Source organism: Branchiostoma lanceolatum, chromosome 8, assembly GCF_035083965.1.
Source record: "Branchiostoma lanceolatum isolate klBraLanc5 chromosome 8, klBraLanc5.hap2, whole genome shotgun sequence".
Classification (NCBI taxonomy): domain Eukaryota; kingdom Metazoa; phylum Chordata; class Leptocardii; order Amphioxiformes; family Branchiostomatidae; genus Branchiostoma; species Branchiostoma lanceolatum.
The window spans coordinates 3,898,049-3,916,528 of record NC_089729.1 but is presented as its reverse complement, the minus strand read 5'-3'; the positions used below and the strand labels follow the sequence as shown (position 1 = coordinate 3,916,528).

Here is an 18,480-nt window from a genome sequence, read left to right as displayed (position 1 = left end):
AGATGCTTAAGACATGGAATAACAAACTGATACGTCGTCACAAGAAGAGGGATACAAGATGATCATATTACACTTGTAGGCTACAGATCAGTTGCAAAACAACTCAGTGGAACATGTACTGTAAGGGATTTAAGGATTCGTTCGAGTTTAAGTCGAGAAGTACAGACCAGCCATTGTTTGAACCCTCAGTGTGCACCACATCGCTCACCCGGACAGGTACATTATCAAACCTCATGACGAATGTGACCAAGAAATCTAACCCTTAGCTGCAGCACCTATAGAAACCACTGACGGGTCAGTGCGCACGAAAAGGTACACCTGTCTTTTCACTGACCCATTCAGAGATTCGATGTACGCCGATCTAACCTTTCCACGTATCGCTATGGTCACCATCTTAGCTTACATCAAATGTCACACTCATGAATAGCGTCACTGTCATCAGATCCTCCAGAACCCTTTCCTGGCGGCATTCCCTCCTCACCTCTCCGCAGTACGGACAACATGAAGATCGCTCTGGGATTTTTACTCGTAACAACACTGTTCGTATGGATACCAGGTATGTCTCAATCAGTCAAATAAGAACTCAACTACGGTTAAGCTGTCTAAACTGCAAATTATTCCAGATGAGAAGTAGCACCAGTCTAATTCGTTGGATTCGTCTTCCAATGGGGAGACTAGCCTGCTAATGCTACGGTCACATTTCCAACCCGTGGGAAGGAAAATTATGGTATAAAAGACAACAAAACCCACAAAATATGAAAAGACTATCCATAATCTGTATATATCTGTTGACATACACTTTTAGTTTTCGTTCCTGCAAGCAGCCCGGCCGAGTCCAGATATGGAAATGTGACCTGAGCATATGTGAGGTCTTTCAACATGTTCTTTCTCCAGTACATGTAAGATCTAAGGTCTAGTAAAGCTTTAGTAATACGTTCCTGGCTACCAGTAAACATTTATTAGAGTGCCTTCACTTTGGATTAACACAGTTTCTACCAGCTTGTCCGGTACCAGCGGTACGTCCTCGCACCTCCTTGGTCCTCGTAATGAATTTATTGTTAGGTTTGTAGGACGTGCTCATACGAGTGATGCACTTCTGTCAGTTCCCTGCAAAGTGCAGCAGTAGCAAGAACGACTTATGTTTCTTATCTTGTGTTATTTCATCCACTTGAAAGCTGCCAATCCTGATATTGATCGGGCGTCCTCAGGCAAAATATTTAGGGCTGAAGTTGTCCTTTCTAAAGGATCAGTTGTCGTGATAGGGTTCCATCAGGCATCCTTTTCACATCTTGCATCATATTCCAATTATGAAAGCAAGGGCCACACTAAAGCCCCTGTCACATTTGTGCGTATATACAAGCCCGCATGAGTTGCGTATGAACATGATTTTGGTTTAGGTTAAGTTTGCAGCCGAAGAAGTCATATCTTTGGTTTGATAACTAGACTGCTCAACGGTGAGTCAAAGTAGAAAACAACTTCCTCCACGCAAAATTTACTTAAACCAAAAAAAATGTTAATGCGGAACTCATGCGCACTTAAATATACGCACAAGTGTGACAGGGCCCTAAAGCATTGTACGGTCGCTGTACGATAGCTCAGCGATCGGCGTCTAGTGGAAATGGGGCCTTATCATCTATCAAATCAACGTCATCCCTGCTCGATATAAGCTACGTGCACTGCGACCCCCTGCCGCCATCGGCACATAATCGGAATGGACAGAAGAGGTGCCTCTCTTATACGAAGCCCGTTTTAATGTCCTGTAAACAATACCAGGATGTCCTCATATGTTCCACGAAGCAGCTTTTCTTATGTACAGGGGATTATCTCCTGTGCCTTATATTACATCCGCATAATAGGATCAGTTTCGACACGGAACACTGTTTAATTTTCTTGCTTTATTAGGAAGAAAATGGAGAGCTTACTCTATCTGTCATCTTTGTGGAAGCTTCAGCATCAATATGTAAAATTAGGAGTTAGGTTACCTTTAGTTAGCGTCCTGTGAAAGGGTTTGTGTGTTCACCTTGGCAACATGGGTCAAACAGGCTTCTCCACCATTAGATTTAGAAAGAATAGAGAAAAAGAACCCATAGCCATGATCTTTAGTACCAGTTGTATAGAAATCCCCCTACAAAAACAGCATGCTGTATTTCAGTGTCCATCAGCCAAGATGTAGCCGTGGCCTTGAAGACGTCCCTCTTGTCCGGATCCAACTATGACAAAAGTTTGCGGCCGGTCAAGTCAGCGTCTACAGCTGTGAACGTGGATTTCGACATCTCCCTGAAACAGATTATCGACCTGGTGAGTAAAATCTATCCCTCGACTTGGAATTTCATCGACAGATATACCAGTAGGCTGCTCGTCGTAACTTCGTAAGATGATCGATCGCTTGGCCGTACGTCTGTTGTAGTTTATGTTTGGCACATGTCACGTGAAAGATGGGCCGGATCAACTTTTAAGGGGTCTTTTGGACATTACATTTTCATGACCTGGTAAGAAAAATATGTCACTCTGACGGAACTTCATCGGTAGATATGTGCTGCCCCTCATTCCCAGATCACGTGTTTGTATAAATGTTGTAAACTGTCTTTATAGTTTACGTTTCGCACATGTAAAAAAAAAATGGAGCAGTTTTTGAAGGGTCTTTTAGACATGACATTTTTACGGCCGGGATTGATGATTTCTCTTTTTGTCAGGCGGAAAAGGAGCAGACATTCCGTATCAACATCTGGCTGCGTCTGGTGAGTATCATGAGCATCTGCTACTTATTGAAAGGAACAAAGCTAATAGAATATTTTCTTGCCAATTTTGGTTATCGCACTAATAATACATACAATACATACACAGTCTTCGATATACCGGGAACTGATGACCCGTGTCCTTCATGTACAGTACTGGAATGACGAGTTTCTGACGTGGAACGCCTCAGAACACGGTGGTGTGGAGTCCTTAACCATACATTCTTCCGACGTTTGGAGGCCTGACATCTTCCTCTACAACAAGTGAGTAGATTAATCCTGGTATATGACTTCTGAAACTTCTGTATTTTGTGGGGGAAACTATGCACTGTAAACGTTGGAGTTGAGTTTGTGGGGGGTAAAATGGTACCCGTACTCATTTTCTTCTGTAATTTGAATTGAATTGAGTCTCCAGATACTTCCAATAAGGGTTTCGTTTTTCTTTTCCTTCCACTGTGTGATCCATTTCGTCGATGATAACAGCATAGCCGAGACGTACGGTGCCATAGAGGCCGTCACTGACGTCACAGTCACCAGTGCAGGACGGGTGTCATATCTCCAGCCCGCCATTTTTACCAGCGCATGCCTAGTGGATATTACAAAGTTCCCATTTGACCATCAGGTACCTTTGGGACATTTATGAACACTGTTGAGCAGTTGTAAGGATGGTATAGACTTTTTCAACTTTAATCCTTTAATGCTGTGAAAGATGTGTGCGTTATTTTCAACGAAACTGATTTGTGGCGCCTAATCTAATCTGCTTTGACGAAGGGACGGAGCCCACTCCGTACGTCAGAGTTATCAGCCAAGGATTGAAGTGTTCAAAAAATCGTATTTTCCGAGAACCATAGTAGAATGGAACTCGTTGTCATCAAGTGCTGTAGGAGCATCTTCACTAAGTAGCTTTCAAGAACGGTTGCAGTCAGATATGCAAAGACTAGGTGTAACAGACCGTTTGGTGTAATATAACCAGCTGCTGTCGCGCCGCGTACCTGCGAAGCTGGTGTGTTACGCCTAATGGCGGTTGTACCGACTATATAGATACAGATACGTAGTTTATCATTTGCTTGTCTTAAACTCAATCAACAACGATGCCTCTACATTTTATGATGTCAATCTTACAGGAATGTCTCCTGGAGTTTGGGTCTTGGATCTACGATGGCGGCAAGGTGAACGTGTCCCTGGTGAATCCCACGGCAGACCGCGGCATCTTCACCCAGAACGAGGAATGGATCCTGAATGGTACGCCTATGAGCAGACTGGTAAGAGCAGAAAACAACAGTGTGCTGTTGTGTTGTATTGTGTTGTGTTGTGTTGTGTTGTATTGTATTGTGTTGTTATGAAGGGTTCAACTGTCATGTTATGTTCCGTTGAACTGTTTATCCACTCTTAGACTTCCAATTTAAGATTGTGACCTTCCATACATTCAACAGGTGACCCTCTATCCCTGCTGTCCCGACCCCTACGTCACCATCGTCCTCACCCTACAACTCGAGCGCCGGTCCTACTTCTACATGTTCAACATGGTTCTGCCGTGCATCGTCCTGATGATTCTTAATCTGTTCGGGTTCTACATCCCCCCGGACAGCGGGGAGCGGCTGGGTTTCTTTATCACCATCCTGTTGGCTCTCGTCGTCTTCCTGCAGGTTTTGTCAGATTCTCTGCCCAAAACGTCAACAACTACTCCACAACTGGGTAAGCAGCAGTGCCTATCGTCAAGGCATCAATGTTATCCCTTTGTGCGCACCAAATCTACCTTTCCTGCCATGAGATACGCTAGAACTCTTTTCTTCATCCATCTCTTAATTCTTTGATGAAATGATGTGTCAAGACAGGAGGCAATATGCAGTGGAGTTGACTGTTCGTTAATTACATGCATATCCTCACATCGTTGAATGAAGCTATCATATTAAACAGTGATCTATTTCCTCCCTTTCCAGGTCAGTTCTTCGCTGCCACCATCTGGCTTGTGGGCATCTCGTGCCTGGCCTCCATCGTGGTGATCCGCATGTCCTACAACAGCCCGCCCTCCCGCCCGCTGCCCCGCTGGATCCGTCTACTTCTGCTGCGCTACCTGGCTCGCCTCTTCTGTATGAACACCATCGCGGAGGAGAAACACGTGGTTCATCCCGTCAAAGAGGGCGTCGACAATCTCGTCTTCATGGATCACGACGGCGATACCATCCAGCAGAAGGACACGCCAAATTTCGCGCTCGACCTGTCTCTGCGCGAGATTGTGCGCTACTGCCGGGAGTACTCGGCACAAGCCCGGGAGAAGAAAGAAGAAGAGGATGACCAGGACGAGTGGAAGATGGCGGCTCTTGTGCTGGACAGGGCCTTTTTGTTCCTCGTTGGCCTGGCAAATATCATTGTCTGTGTCGTGCTACTTCGTTAGGCAATCGTGGACATCAAGAGACAAGGAACTAAACTGTACCACATGTTCATTGACAAAAACAAACAAGGTACAAAATGGATAAATGACATATAGCCCAGTATTTGACATTGACATGCCATATAGCCCAGTATTTGACATTGACAGGCAGAGTATTGACATATGATCACATTAATGCATTACTTTTGACCATAGCATCCAAAGAATGTGAAAAAATTCAATCAATTTATGTCACACGCTTGAATGGTCATCCGAACGAACTGTCCTTTCAACGTTTACACCGCGGAATGTTTCATTTACTTTTCGAAGATAAATCAACGTTTCTGTGTGGAGAGATACATTGTTTAATTATGCTATTGCAGAAAATGAACTCGTAGAACCTTAGTTTGCCACTGATTAGCAATGATTGTGATTTGAACGCGCACAAGTTGAGGCAAGATCAATGAAACCAGATACTTCTAATTTGCCTGCTGGTAACGTTAGCTGATGTCAACTTTGGTGAAAAACATTGAACATTGTCTTCGGATAGACGGAGCAAGTTTCTAGACCTGGTATCCGTTAAAAACTAAATGCAGTGTTTGTTGATTTGATATAATTTTGTGATTGCTGCTACCAGGTACCATCTGTGTTTGAAGTTTGAAGAAAGTAAATGAGTCTGATTGTGATCTTTTGGTAATAGCATCCTCAACAGAAGGTTTATAGGAACAGAAAAGAATAGACGCTGTATATAGTTGAGATAGTATTTCACTTGAAACAATTAAAGGAAACAAGCAAACAGGCTGTTTGACATGATTTGTGGTTGGGGTGAAAAAGTGTGATGTTGTGGTATAACAGGTACAGACCATCTCTGGTGTCAGCCCTCCGGTCGGCACAACACAACACACCCGGAGAGGTACATTCTCTTACGTCATGACGAATATTACGGAGAAATCCAATCCCTTCTGAACAATTATAGCGACGCCAAAATATACACTAAGAGGGTCTTTGGACGTGAAAGGGGTGCACTTGTCTTTCCAGCTAGCCCATTCAGTGATTCAATATGAGCATTTTAACGTTGCAATGTAACGGCATCATATGTCACATACCTGAATAGATTCACTGTCATCCGACTCTTTAGTCTACTGTGGTTTGTAGGTACTGGCTTGCCTCCATCCACAGCCGAGTACGAGCAGCATGAAGATCTCTCTCGGTTTTTTACTCCTTACGACACTGTTTACATGGATACCAGGTATGTACATATCAGATCAGACCCCCAATGATACAATTATAGTTCAGATTCGCTCTGTAATGAACCATGGGAGTTACAGGTCCATTGTTGTGGTGTTGCCAATATGTTGAAGCTCCTGGTACGTTGCCATACCGCCTCACTGCTTTGGGATCCATTTGTGTGCAAACCACTGCTTACCTTATAAGTCTGTACTTTGGTACCAACAGGAAACCCAAAGTGCGTTATTTTTGTCTTCAACAAAATTGTGATCAGCAACGCACCTACATTAAATTTACCTTTTCGATGAGGCAGATATTTTATTCAAACCATTTGTTTATGCCGTGACTCGCTCTAATTTACCTTGTGGCTTCTGTTACATTCACAACAAATGTGCACACGTTTTCTTGACCACTAAAAGGGTCATTTAGACAGCAAAATGCCCTAGGCTAGACATCTCTGTCCATAACAACATCATGATAGAAGACTATATTTTCAGGGTCCAAAGGCCAGGATGAGGCCATAGCCTTAAAGTCGTCCCTCTTATCCAACTATGACAAAGGTTTGCGGCCGGTCAAGTCAGCGTCTACAGCTGTGAACGTGGACTTCGACATCTCCCTGAAACAGATTATTGAACTGGTAAGAAACAATTGTCCGTTTAGCTTTCATGAAAGATACGTGTGTAAATGATAGACGGTATACCCATGTTGTACTTAACAATTTAGTGGAGAGACCAAGATTCCATACCATTTCAACACAGGTGTATTCACCATGATTGTTTTTGTACATCTATTTGAACAGCCTGTCTACGACGTCTTTTTGTTATCCCGTTTTCATGTGGTTGATAACTTCATTTGTTTCAGGCGGAAAAGGAGCAGACATTCCGAATCAACATCTGGCTGCGTCTGGTGAGTATCACAGGGAGCTTCTGACTAATAAAACAAAGACTGTTATCGTTCAACTTTTTTTAACACATTTGTTTATTACCTTGTACATTATGACAGGAAGAAAAAAACAATAACTTGACGTGTGTTTTTGTGCACAGTACTGGGACGATGAGTACTTGACATGGAACGCCTCAGATCACGGTGGTGTGGACTCCTTAACCATTCATTCATCTGACATTTGGAGACCTGACATATTCCTCTACAACAAGTAAGTTTACAAAGGCCGAAAATTATGGAATCACCAAGTGGTATAGCATGTTTTTGGAGGCTACCCTTTGACAGGGACCTGATTGATTGAGGGTGAACTAAAATGCTTCACAAATTACATTACAGAATTCTCACGCTTTTCGCATTGACCCTCATATTACATATAAGCTTTCGAGTCAACGTCACTCTCTCTATATCTAGCACATTCTATCACATCTTATGTGATGGTATTTTTCTATTATTACAGCATAGCCGAGACCTACGGTGCCATCGAGGCCATCACTGACGTCACAGTGACCAGTACCGGACGAGTGTCGTACCTTCAGCCTGCCATCTTTACGAGCGCATGCCCAGTGGATATTTCAAGGTTTCCATTCGACAAGCAGGTAGGTGAATGTTTTCAAAACATTTTCGTCCTTCCACGGTGGTCAAAAATTCAGGCTTAAAAACTCCCATGTCCAGGAGCATTCGAAAATGGTTCTGCCATGTTCTATCTGACGTAATTCGATCCGAACGCGTGTTCCATTTGGGGTCACCTGCGGTCATTGCAAGTTTCTACTGTAAACCCTCGCTGTCTGGCCCTTTTTCCACATCTGGAGAAAAAATACGTTTTCACAAATATGAAACGTTTTCTGGACAGTACATCTATTTTGGCACATTGTTTGTGGACATTTAACTTATAACGAAGCTACTAGTGTCATTGTTGGTGACCTTCAATATCACAACGATTGTTTACGCCAGTGTCAATTACAACCTCCCCCTATCCGTGCGGCGTAACATGCGTTCAAACATCGTTTTCAGATTGGCATAAAGAAGCATACACCTTACCTCATTGACGGCTTAAAATGACTGTCACGGCTTTCCCGAGATTTTTGTTTTTGGTCTTGATTTTGAATTATGGGTAACGTTAATTGTGTGCGACAAATGTACAAAAATGTCATTTTTTCACATATTAGTCGACATTAACTAACGTTATACTTAAAATCAGAAATTGAAAAATTCCAAGCACAAAAAGTTTTGTTTTGTTCCTAGTCGACGAAAAATATAAAAATAAAAGATTATAATTGAAATTTGGAGCCAATCTGAAACGATGTGTGTCTGAATAAAAGGCCTCCAAATTAAAACCTGAAAATAATCGTATTTGGGAGCAAAATCAGTTAACTCGCTAATTTCGTTTTATTTTGAAAATATTTTCCCGTCCCCACTATTTTGATTATTTCCAATTGTTTTACCGTTTAATGTTGCCTCGTGTAACCCGATACTTTGCCGAACGCGTGTAGCGACCTACCAAAGACGTGTAAGCTATGATCAGTGCCATGACGCCATGGCTCCAGATCAATCAAATATTGAAGTCCCACGCCTGTCTTGGCTTGATCGACCGCTAGGTGCACATGATTTTCATTCTGTAGAATGGGCCCTACGCTTAACACTGTCCCTTTTTCACAGGAATGCATTCTGGAGTTTGGGTCATGGATCTATACCGGCGCCAAGCTGAACATCTCCCTGGTAAACCCCACGGCAGACCGCGCCATCTTCACCTTGAACGAGGAATGGATCCTGACCGGAGTGCCGATGGAAAGAGAGGTAACAGCAGGGATAATCCTCCTCTATATACTATAGTATACGTAAATTACACATCGTTCAAGATTGTTGGACTCTAGATTCAATTCTTGAAGCTTGTGTTGCTGATGTGACCTACCGCATGCCCACAGGTGGACATCTATCCCTGCTGCCCCGACCCCTACGTCAGTATACTCCTTAACATGCAACTGGAACGCCGGTCCTTCTTCTACATGTTCAACATGGTTGTACCCTGCGCCATCCTGATGATTCTCAACGTGTTCGGGTTCTACATCCCCCCGGACAGCGGGGAACGGCTGGGCTTCTTCATGACCATCCTGCTGGCTCTCGTCGTCTTTCTACAGGTTCTGTCTGACTCTCTGCCCAAGACTTCGACAACTACTCCTCAGCTCGGTAAGCACCGAAATCAATCGTTAACTACTTTGTCATTTAAAGTCTGTAGGACGTTAAACACGAATGGTGAATGATTTCTGTTGTCTCAACCAGTGTTTTACATTCTCCTCCCAGGTCAGTTTTTCGCTGCCACCATCGCGCTGGTGGGCTTCTCGTGCCTGGCCTCCATCGTGGTGATCCGCCTGTCCTGCAACAGCCCGCCCTCCCGCCCGCTGCCCCGCTGGCTCCGTCTGCTTCTGCTGCGCTACCTGGCTCGCCTCTTCTGTATGAACACCATCGGGGAGGAGAAACACGTGGTTCATCCCGCCAAAGAGGGCTTCGGCTGTCCTTCGGATCACGAGACCATTCAGCAGAAGGACACGCCGAATCTCTCGCTCGACCTGTCTCTGCGCGAGATTGTGCGCTACTGCCGGGAGTACTGGGCACAAACCCGGGAGAAGAAAGAGGAAGAGGTGGACCAGGCCGAGTGGAAGATGGCGGCTCTCGTGCTGGACAGGGCTCTACTGTTTGTCGTTGGCCTGGCAACTATTATCATTTGTGTCATGCTACTCCGTTAAGTCAGCAGGACACCAGCTCATAGAGCATACACAACAAGTAACTATTGGCTATCTTTCTACAATAAGATAGCATGATAACTGAATTAGCATCTATCAACGGATTGTTATAGAAGATATGTAATCAATTGCTGTATGAAGTACATGTAGGTTGATAAGAAGAATGAAAATTAACCAACTAGCAAGTTTTGGGATATTGTAGGTGGAGGTTTGCAGTTTGCTGAATTATTACTGATATGTGTTGTGTAGAGTATACCAGCAGGATGATGTATGAAATATGCATGAGCTGATTGTATGGATACAATAAAAACCTATAGGAATACACAAAATTAATTGCTAAAACACGGTGTGCCAGTTTATATTAATGCTATTTGCTATTAAAGATGTAGAAATGCTCTTGACCTTGTCTTCTTCTGCTATTGGCCTTCAGACTGAAATTGCGGACGTACTAACAACTATTGTACCTGTAACGTCAGGTATACCGTACATGTTGCAGTACTCATGACGACTGCTACGGCTTTGGAGGAATTACATTTGTTATGAAAGCTGGGTGACTTTTTCAAGGCCTTCCAGACTCTGATGGGATGTATTATGTCAAGGTAGATCCATTTCAGCACCGAGGACAGGAATATGCCTCCTTGTTCCGCGTTGTCTGGCTCAGGTCACAACATCTTTATCACCGAGATTTCCTGCAGTCTGTCACGTTTTTATTAAACTTTTCTTATGTCCTTCAACTTCTGATTTTTTACATCGCACCCACGGCACCGTAGTACAGCGGTGCACCTTTGACTTACTGTTGTCTCAAAGGACCACTAGCAGTGCATGCTCTACCCGCCGTTCAGTTGGCAATGCCCCCTCATAACAAAACCCCAAATCTGTACGTGCATGTACTGTCTCAAAGACATCTACTCATTGTTGCGGAGAGACTTTATGTACGTTTTGGCCTTGAAGACAACAGATCTAATCTAGATGTCGGCCTAGATGTACTTCTAGCAGCCTTGACCAGTTGTTTAACCTTCCTCACCACTCAGCTTTTATAATGAAGGCAACTTTTTTTTTGCTCAATTTTGTTTTTGCGCACGCCCACATCAGTTTTGTTGCGCATGGAGGAAGTCGTCGATATGATCAAATCAGTAGTCTCTACCAGACTAACTACGCCAGCTATAGGGAGCATATTTGCCAGGGTTTCATTGGCAGATTGGACCCTCTCTCCGTTGCCGACTCCCTTAGCATACTATTCTCTCTATTTCGCCAATTTCTACTATTTACCCAGCCATCCGTGGGGCCTGGTAGAGGCTATCAAATCAGTGCGGTGATCACAGTGGAATAGAATATCGTTTGTGATAATGCACCTGACGTCACATCGTGCCCACTTGTTCGACCGCTAACGTTACACATGTCAACCGGAAGTAATGTCATCGCTTCTACCCAACTAGAACATTCTTTGAACGTGAAATGGTGCACTTGTCTTTCAAATTGTCACACATCTGAATAGATTCACTGTCATCCGGTTCTTTGGTCTATACTGTGGTTTGTAGGTACTGGACTTGCCTTCATCTACAACCGAGTACGGGCAGCATGAAGATCTCTCTCAGCTTTTTACTCCTTGCGGCACTTTTTACGTGGATGCCAGGTATGTACATATCAGATCAGACCCCAAGGATATGATTATAGTCCAGATTCAATCTGAGAGAAAGCATACGGGTTACAGGTTTCTTGGTGGGGTGTAGCCAGTATAGTTACAGCACAATATGATAGAAGACTATATTTTCAGGATCCATAAGCCAAGATGGGGCCATAGCCTTAAAGGCGTCCCTCTTGTCCAACTACGACAAAAGTTTGCGGCCGGTCAAGTCAGCGTCTACAGCTGTGAACGTGGACTTCGACATGTCCCTCCGACAGATCATAGAACTGGTGAGAAAAAAGTATACCTTTAGCTTACATGAAATTTGATCCATTAATCTGGACCGCGTCTGTAACGTCATAGCATTCGAGTCAATGATAGACGGTATACACCTGTTGTACATTAACGATTTAGCGAATGACGAAGCCAAGATGAAATGATTTCTATGCCTTTTCAATACCCTAGTGTTCACTACGATCACCATGGCAAAGATATTTGAGCATCCTGTCCAAAATCTTTTGCATATCCCGTACGCGTTTTCATGTGGTTGATGGTTCCTTGTATTTTAGGCGGAAAAAGAGCAGACATTCCGAATCAACATCTGGCTGCGTCTGGTGAGTATCAGAGAGAGCTCCTGATTGATGATAAATGTCTCTATCGTTCAACTATATTTCACCGCATTTGTTGATTACCCTGTACATTATGTCGACTTCGGCAGTCTGGGAACCTTAAATATACAGAAACCGTTGACCTGATATCTGTGTGCCTTTTGTACACAGTACTGGGACGACGAGTTATTGGTATGGAATGCTACAGAACACGGTGGCGTGGACTCCTTAACCATTCATTCTTCCGACATTTGGAGGCCTGACATCTTCCTCTTCAACAAGTGAGTATACAAAGGCAAGATATCATAATATCGCGAGTAAATCAAAGTCTCTACATCAAGTAGGTTTCTAGGGAACTGATCATCAGGGCCCACGTACGAACTCGATCCACGATCACTTACAATGTAGTCAGTTGTCCGTCGATGACTGGCTGTCAAATAGTGCAACTGCTACATTAGTAACATTTGAAGGGCTTTCTTAAGTTTGTAGCATATGTTCAAATGCTGGCTATTTGAGTATGAACATTATACTACTTGATAACGTAGTATAGCCGTTGCGTCCCGCTTCCGAGAGGACATTCTTTTACCTTGTGAGTCGCAGCACTACGTACTTTGTTTCTTTTACCTTCTAATGGCAACAACCTTTGAATAAAGACTGTATCATGTTTCTTTTTAATGCATTTCCTGTTCACGGACAACTTGCTAACACCTGTTTATAAACCACATCATCGGATCTGTAATGTTACAGCAACAGTATCCAACTACATGAACAATGGATCAGTATTTCTATCAATGATGGACAATGTGTTATTCAACACAAAATGTAACAATATCTTAATCATTTTGCCGTTTCCAAAAGTTAAACCTTCAACAAAGTTGAGAGTAACATACAATATAAATTACAACTTCTTCAGCACAAAGTCCAGAGTGCGATAGACTTGAACAAACCAACATGGTTGACAAACTCACTCAGTCAACAAACGTTATCACCAGATGTAATCTCTGATAAAATTGTAATTGGACTGCCTGTCTGTGCCTTCATACTCATAGTCTCTTTTCTTCAGCTTTTATCTCTGAGCTGAGTCAGTGTCTAAGCCTGGGTACAATCAGCCGTAGTTACCGCTGGCTCACCCTTTCAGTACAAAATCCAAACACATGCAATAGACTCAAACAAGCCAACAAACGTTATCATCAGATTCAATCTCTGTTGAAAGATCAATCGGATTTTTTCTGTGCTTCCATGGTCTCTTTTCTTTATCTTTTCCCTCAGTGCCTTAGCCTGGGCACCGTCCTCCGTAGTTACCCCCCTTCGGCTTGCTTACCACGTGGTGTGCACGCGAAAAGGGGGAGCCAGTGGTAACTAAGGAGGAAGGTACCCTAGCTACCAGTGGCTCTCAGTGTGACAGTTCAAGCTACGTGCCTCGGTACAAAATACACTTCAAATGTCCATACGTAGCCTTAGGCATCTCCATAGGTAAAACGTGGGGTCATTGCCATAACGACATCACAATAAAGGAGCGATAAAACCACGCCACTTTTGACATCTCGTGCAACCTTTCATGGCCCTTCAGGCATGGTCTGGAGAACGTCAAGTAGTGAGCTGTTTACTACTAATGAGACTACGTTTGACAGTAGCACAACCCGAACCACGTGAGGTGAGCTAGCGGTGTTTATGCCATACGTTGATTTTTTTTTTCGCGCGGCACTGTACACTTCGATTCTTTATGCTCACCGCGAACTTTAAACATCGCGAAAACCTCATTTTCCCCTCCTACCGTGAACTGAAGTCCCCGCGAATGTAAAGGAATTTACAGTAGTTTGACGTTCCACATTTCTACAGTCTCTTCGCGTTTTGGTCAACAACGTAAACCTTTCAAACTGATTAGTAGAAGTACTGAAGTGAACATGTTAAACTTCCGGTGCAAAACGACAAACAATTATGCGCTTTGGTTATGTGATTTATGTTAATTTGCATAATTAATGAAGATATTATATAAATCAGTTACGTTCTATGCTCAGGCATACCACATATATAACTGAGAAAAAGAGGAATATCTATAGATATCAATTATGCAAATGAAGATAATGAGAAAAGACTGTAATTCCACAATGGTAAATGAATGGAACTTCATATTTGCGGCCTTTAAACGTGAAGTAAAGTGAATATTATTAGCCACAAATCATGGAAATGATGGCCTCATTTCCATATTCTATGATGAAATGCTACAGTTAATAGTCTTCTTTACTATGACAAGACTTTCATACTTTGAAGAATTGATGTAATTTGGGTAGACAAGATGATCAACTGATATACTGTTTTCAAATCATGCAGAACCTTAGAATCTGCACAACCAATGACAAACAGTCATGACACTTGATTCGTAAAGGTTAAGGCGCTTGGTATGAGGTCGTAGTTCATAATGAAATTAGCTTTAGAGCCAATCTAGCTTCCTATTTATGTTCTCGCACTTTTCGTCCAGTACGTCCTCTAAACAACTGTGGCTATCTTCTATCATGACAGCATAGCCGAGACGTTCGGTAACATCGAGGCCATCACAGACGTCACAGTCACCAGTACCGGACGAGTGACGAACCTCCAGCCCGCCATCTTCACGAGCGCATGCCCAGTGGATATTTCAAGGTTTCCATTCGACAAGCAGGTAGATGAAATTTTAGGACATGCAAGATATTCTTCTCCCTTGGGTTTGGAGGTAAATGGGGAAGGACGAAAGACGTGTAAGCTATGATCAATGAAATGGCGCCATGGCTCCTGAACAGTCAAAGTTTGAAATCCCATGCCTGCCTTGGCATGATCGACTGCTGGGTGCATATGATAGTTTCACTCTGTAGAAGGCTGCAAAGTTGGGTCCTACACTTAACACTGTCATCTTTACAGGAATGCATTCTAGAGTTTGGGTCTTGGATCTACAACGGCGCCAAGGTGAACATATCCACGGTGAATCCCGCGGCAGACCGCTCAGTCTTCACCCAGAACGAAGAATGGATCCTGACTGGAGCTCCGATGAAAAGAAAGGTAACGGAATTTTCTGCTCTATATACTAGGTAAATTACGCATCAGTCAAGACTGACATTTTTTTTAACTCGATTCATGCAGTTCGTATTGCTGTTGTGACCTACCGTATGCCCACAGGAGGAGATCTTTCCCTGTTGCCCCGAACCCTTCGTCACTATCCTCCTTACCATGCAACTGGAACGCCGAACCTTCTTCTACATGTTCAACATGGTTGTACCCTGCGCAATCCTGATGATTCTTAACGTGTTCGGGTTCTACATCCCCCCGGACAGCGGGGAGCGGCTGGGCTTCTTCATGACCATCCTGTTGGCTCTCGTCGTCTTTCTGCAGGTTTTGTCGGGCTCCCTGCCCAAAACTTCGACAAGTACTCCTCAGCTCGGTAAGCACCGAAAATCAAGCATTGATTACTCTGTCTGTAGGACGCAAAACAAGGGTGTTCTATGATTTCTGATGTCTCAACAAGTCCTATGATTTCTGTTGTCTCAACAAGTCCTATGATTTCTGTTGTCTCAACAAGTTCTATGATTTCTGTTGTCTCAACAAGTCCTATGATTTCTGTTGTCTCAACAAGTTCTATGATTTCTGTTGTCGCAACAAGTTCTATGAGTTCTGTTGTCTCAAGAAGTTCTATGAGTTCTGTTGTCTCAAGAAGTATTATGATATCGGTTGTCTCAACAAGTCTTGTACTTTCCCCTCCCAGGTCAGTTCTTCGCCGCCACCATCGCGCTGGTGGGCTTCTCGTGCCTGGCCTCCATCGTGGTGATCCGCCTGTCCTGCAACAGCCCGCCCTCCCGCCCGCTGCCCCGCTGGCTCCGTCTGCTTCTGCTGCGCTACCTGGCTCGCCTCTTCTGTATGAACACCATCGCGGAGGAGAAACACGTGGTTCATCCCGCCAAAGAGGGCGCCGATAATACTGCGGATCACGAGACCATCCAGCAGAACGACACGCCGAATCTCTCGTCCGATCTGAGTCTGCGCGAGATTGTCCGCCCTAGCCGGGAATACTCAGCACAAACCCAAACCCGAGAGAAGAAAGAGGAAGAGGAGGGCCAGGACCAGGACGAGTGGAAGATGGCGGCTCTTGTGCTGGACAGGGCTCTGCTGTTTGTCGTTGGCCTGGCAACTATTATTGTTTGTGTTGTCTTACTCCACTGAACACCAGTAATCGCAGTGACAGGAATAGGCAGGTTACCGTAGATAGCTTACAGACGACCTGTAACGATTAAGCAAGTATAGAACATCTGCCTGCGACTGTGAAGTGGATGAGAAGCCATTATATCAGTACCACGTAATGTAATGTCATTTGACATTTAGAGTACAGCATACATAACCTGGAATCCATCCTAGCTTATTTCTAGTCCACTCCTCTGATCGCTTTCCCGCGGAACATTCTGTGATCAGAGCGGACTAGAATAGGATGGATTCCAGGATATAACGTTAGCACAAAGATATGGCTATAAAACTTTGGGATCTAGTTGATATTCAAATGTCCAAGACTCATAGACCATACGCAATAACAATATAAGTATCTATTGTCTATCTTTCTATGATTACAAAAAGCATGATTACTGAATTAGCATCTATCAACTGAATTATAAGAAAATATATACAATTAATTATTATACTCGTATAATACCACTGAGAAGATATATATCTAAAATACCAAACTAGTCACTTTGGGATAAGAACAATTAGATGGAGGTGTGCCGTTTTGTTTGCTGAAATATTAATGACATGTGTTATGTATATTACACCAACAGGATAATGTATGAAATATATACGAGCTGAGTATGTGGATTCAAGAATAACATATAATGATATGCAGAAATATGCATGTGTACGAAAATTCAGCTTGTGTGGGTACTTTTATGTTATCATGTTATATTGTTGTCTTTGTGTCTGTTCTTTTATTCTGTTGAATAAAGATTGTTTTCAAAAATACAGAAAAGTAATTACTTAGAAATTGTGGCAGTTTATATTACGGCTATTTACGCTATGTAGAAATGTTGATAAAATGTTAGTAACCTTGATATTGTCTTCTTATCCTCGTGGTTCGTACCGTTGACGTACCTTTAATTTACTAACTGTAACGTCAGGTGTTGTGTACATATTGCAGTTCTAGTACTCATGAAGACTGCTTCGAGCTTGGAGGACTTGCGATTGTTGATATCAAAGCAGGGTGGAATTTTCATGGCCTGCTAGACTCTGATGTAATGTATTTTCAGTCAATGCGACAAGATGAGACCATTTCAGCACCGAGGACAGGAACATAATTTCCGCTTTGGGCCTGTCACCAGCGAACAGTCCGCATTAGTTGTCTGGTTGTCATGACACATTTATCACCGAGGTCCCTTCCATGTAACACATTTTTCCATATCCCCCCAAATCCGCAGGCACCGGTGCTTATACAAATGTACGTAACGTTACAACTCTGAACCACTGATCGTGCGTTGTTTCCAAGTAGTCTCTACCAGACTAACTACGCCGGCTATAGGGAGAATATATGCCAGGGGAGTTTGGCCACCATAGGATTTCATTTGCAGGCGCAGTTACCCCGAGGGGGGGGGGGGGGGGATATGTTTACCTTACCGTGGACCGACATTCCTGGCCGATTACTCCGTTTTTTGTCGAATTTTACGATCCCTTGCCCCGTATAGGAAGGCCTGGTGGAGGCTAGTTTCCAAGGACTGTTTCCAAAGCTGTGCACTCTTTACGGCGTACGCCATACAGTTGCTAATGCCACCTAATATCGTCATCCTAAAGCTGCATGTGTTTATATGTTCGTATCTCAAGGACATCTATTCATTGTTACCGAGAGACTAATTTGTGTTTTGGCCTTGAAGGAACCAGATTCAATCTAGGTTAGAACATAACTTCTAGCAGCCTTGACCCGTTATCTTTTTTGTCCGGTTTCCCAAACAAAAGTAACATTCCTGACTGGAAAAGAATGCAGACAGTCCGGTTTGCATATTGACAGTTAGCCTGCTCTTCAAGGCTTACTTATTCCTTACGTTTGCGCCTGAATTTTAGCATCCACATTTGCAATGAATGACATTAACGTGTCCTTCAAAACCAGATTACGTAATATCAACGTTGTGCTTTTAATAAAATGTCACACATTCCCTAAAATACGGGTGATGTTGGAGGTAACGTTATATATATACTAGCCATGGTTCTCCATATACCATATGAATATACATGA

The 18,480-nt window shown here is 43.3% G+C and overlaps 3 protein-coding genes across 3 annotated transcripts; all 3 read left to right on the top strand.

Moving 5' to 3' along the window:
* Window positions 1-188: 188 nt before the first annotated feature.
* On the top strand, window positions 189-5,905 carry LOC136440870 (neuronal acetylcholine receptor subunit alpha-10-like). Its single transcript, XM_066437022.1, has 8 exons — window positions 189-556; window positions 2,153-2,298; window positions 2,694-2,738; window positions 2,890-2,999; window positions 3,219-3,357; window positions 3,860-3,997; window positions 4,169-4,430; window positions 4,676-5,905. The coding sequence occupies exons 1-8, from the start codon at window positions 502-504 to the stop codon at window positions 5,128-5,130; spliced, it is 1,350 nt and encodes a 449-aa protein (XP_066293119.1). The 5' UTR covers window positions 189-501; the 3' UTR covers window positions 5,131-5,905.
* A 369-nt stretch (window positions 5,906-6,274) lies between these two features.
* Window positions 6,275-10,016, top strand: LOC136440499 (neuronal acetylcholine receptor subunit alpha-10-like). The gene is made up of 8 exons (XM_066436550.1): window positions 6,275-6,355; window positions 6,831-6,970; window positions 7,195-7,239; window positions 7,377-7,486; window positions 7,733-7,871; window positions 8,932-9,069; window positions 9,198-9,459; window positions 9,574-10,016. Exons 1-8 carry the CDS (start codon window positions 6,301-6,303, stop codon window positions 10,014-10,016), a joined length of 1,332 nt encoding a protein of 443 aa, XP_066292647.1. The 5' UTR covers window positions 6,275-6,300.
* A 1,383-nt stretch (window positions 10,017-11,399) lies between these two features.
* LOC136439580 (neuronal acetylcholine receptor subunit alpha-10-like) lies at window positions 11,400-17,110 on the top strand. Its single transcript, XM_066434997.1, has 8 exons — window positions 11,400-11,646; window positions 11,788-11,927; window positions 12,207-12,251; window positions 12,417-12,526; window positions 14,766-14,904; window positions 15,141-15,278; window positions 15,396-15,657; window positions 15,979-17,110. Exons 1-8 carry the CDS (start codon window positions 11,592-11,594, stop codon window positions 16,431-16,433), a joined length of 1,344 nt encoding a protein of 447 aa, XP_066291094.1. The 5' UTR covers window positions 11,400-11,591; the 3' UTR covers window positions 16,434-17,110.
* Window positions 17,111-18,480: the final 1,370 nt, after the last annotated feature.

Excerpts from the sequence above, each read along its gene's own strand:
- LOC136440870 (XM_066437022.1), top strand. The coding sequence starts at position 502 with ATGAAGATCGCTCTGGGATTTTTACTCGTAACAACACTGTTCGTATGG. Across the intron at positions 3,000-3,218 it reads GACATCTTCCTCTACAACAA|CATAGCCGAGACGTACGGTG; the intron begins GTGAGTAGATTA and ends CGATGATAACAG. Across the intron at positions 4,431-4,675 it reads AACAACTACTCCACAACTGG|GTCAGTTCTTCGCTGCCACC; the intron begins GTAAGCAGCAGT and ends CTCCCTTTCCAG.
- LOC136440499 (XM_066436550.1), top strand. The coding sequence starts at position 6,301 with ATGAAGATCTCTCTCGGTTTTTTACTCCTTACGACACTGTTTACATGG. Across the intron at positions 6,971-7,194 it reads TGAAACAGATTATTGAACTG|GCGGAAAAGGAGCAGACATT; the intron begins GTAAGAAACAAT and ends CATTTGTTTCAG. Across the intron at positions 7,487-7,732 it reads GACATATTCCTCTACAACAA|CATAGCCGAGACCTACGGTG; the intron begins GTAAGTTTACAA and ends CTATTATTACAG.
- LOC136439580 (XM_066434997.1), top strand. The coding sequence starts at position 11,592 with ATGAAGATCTCTCTCAGCTTTTTACTCCTTGCGGCACTTTTTACGTGG. Across the intron at positions 11,647-11,787 it reads ACTTTTTACGTGGATGCCAG|GATCCATAAGCCAAGATGGG; the intron begins GTATGTACATAT and ends CTATATTTTCAG. Across the intron at positions 11,928-12,206 it reads TCCGACAGATCATAGAACTG|GCGGAAAAAGAGCAGACATT; the intron begins GTGAGAAAAAAG and ends CTTGTATTTTAG.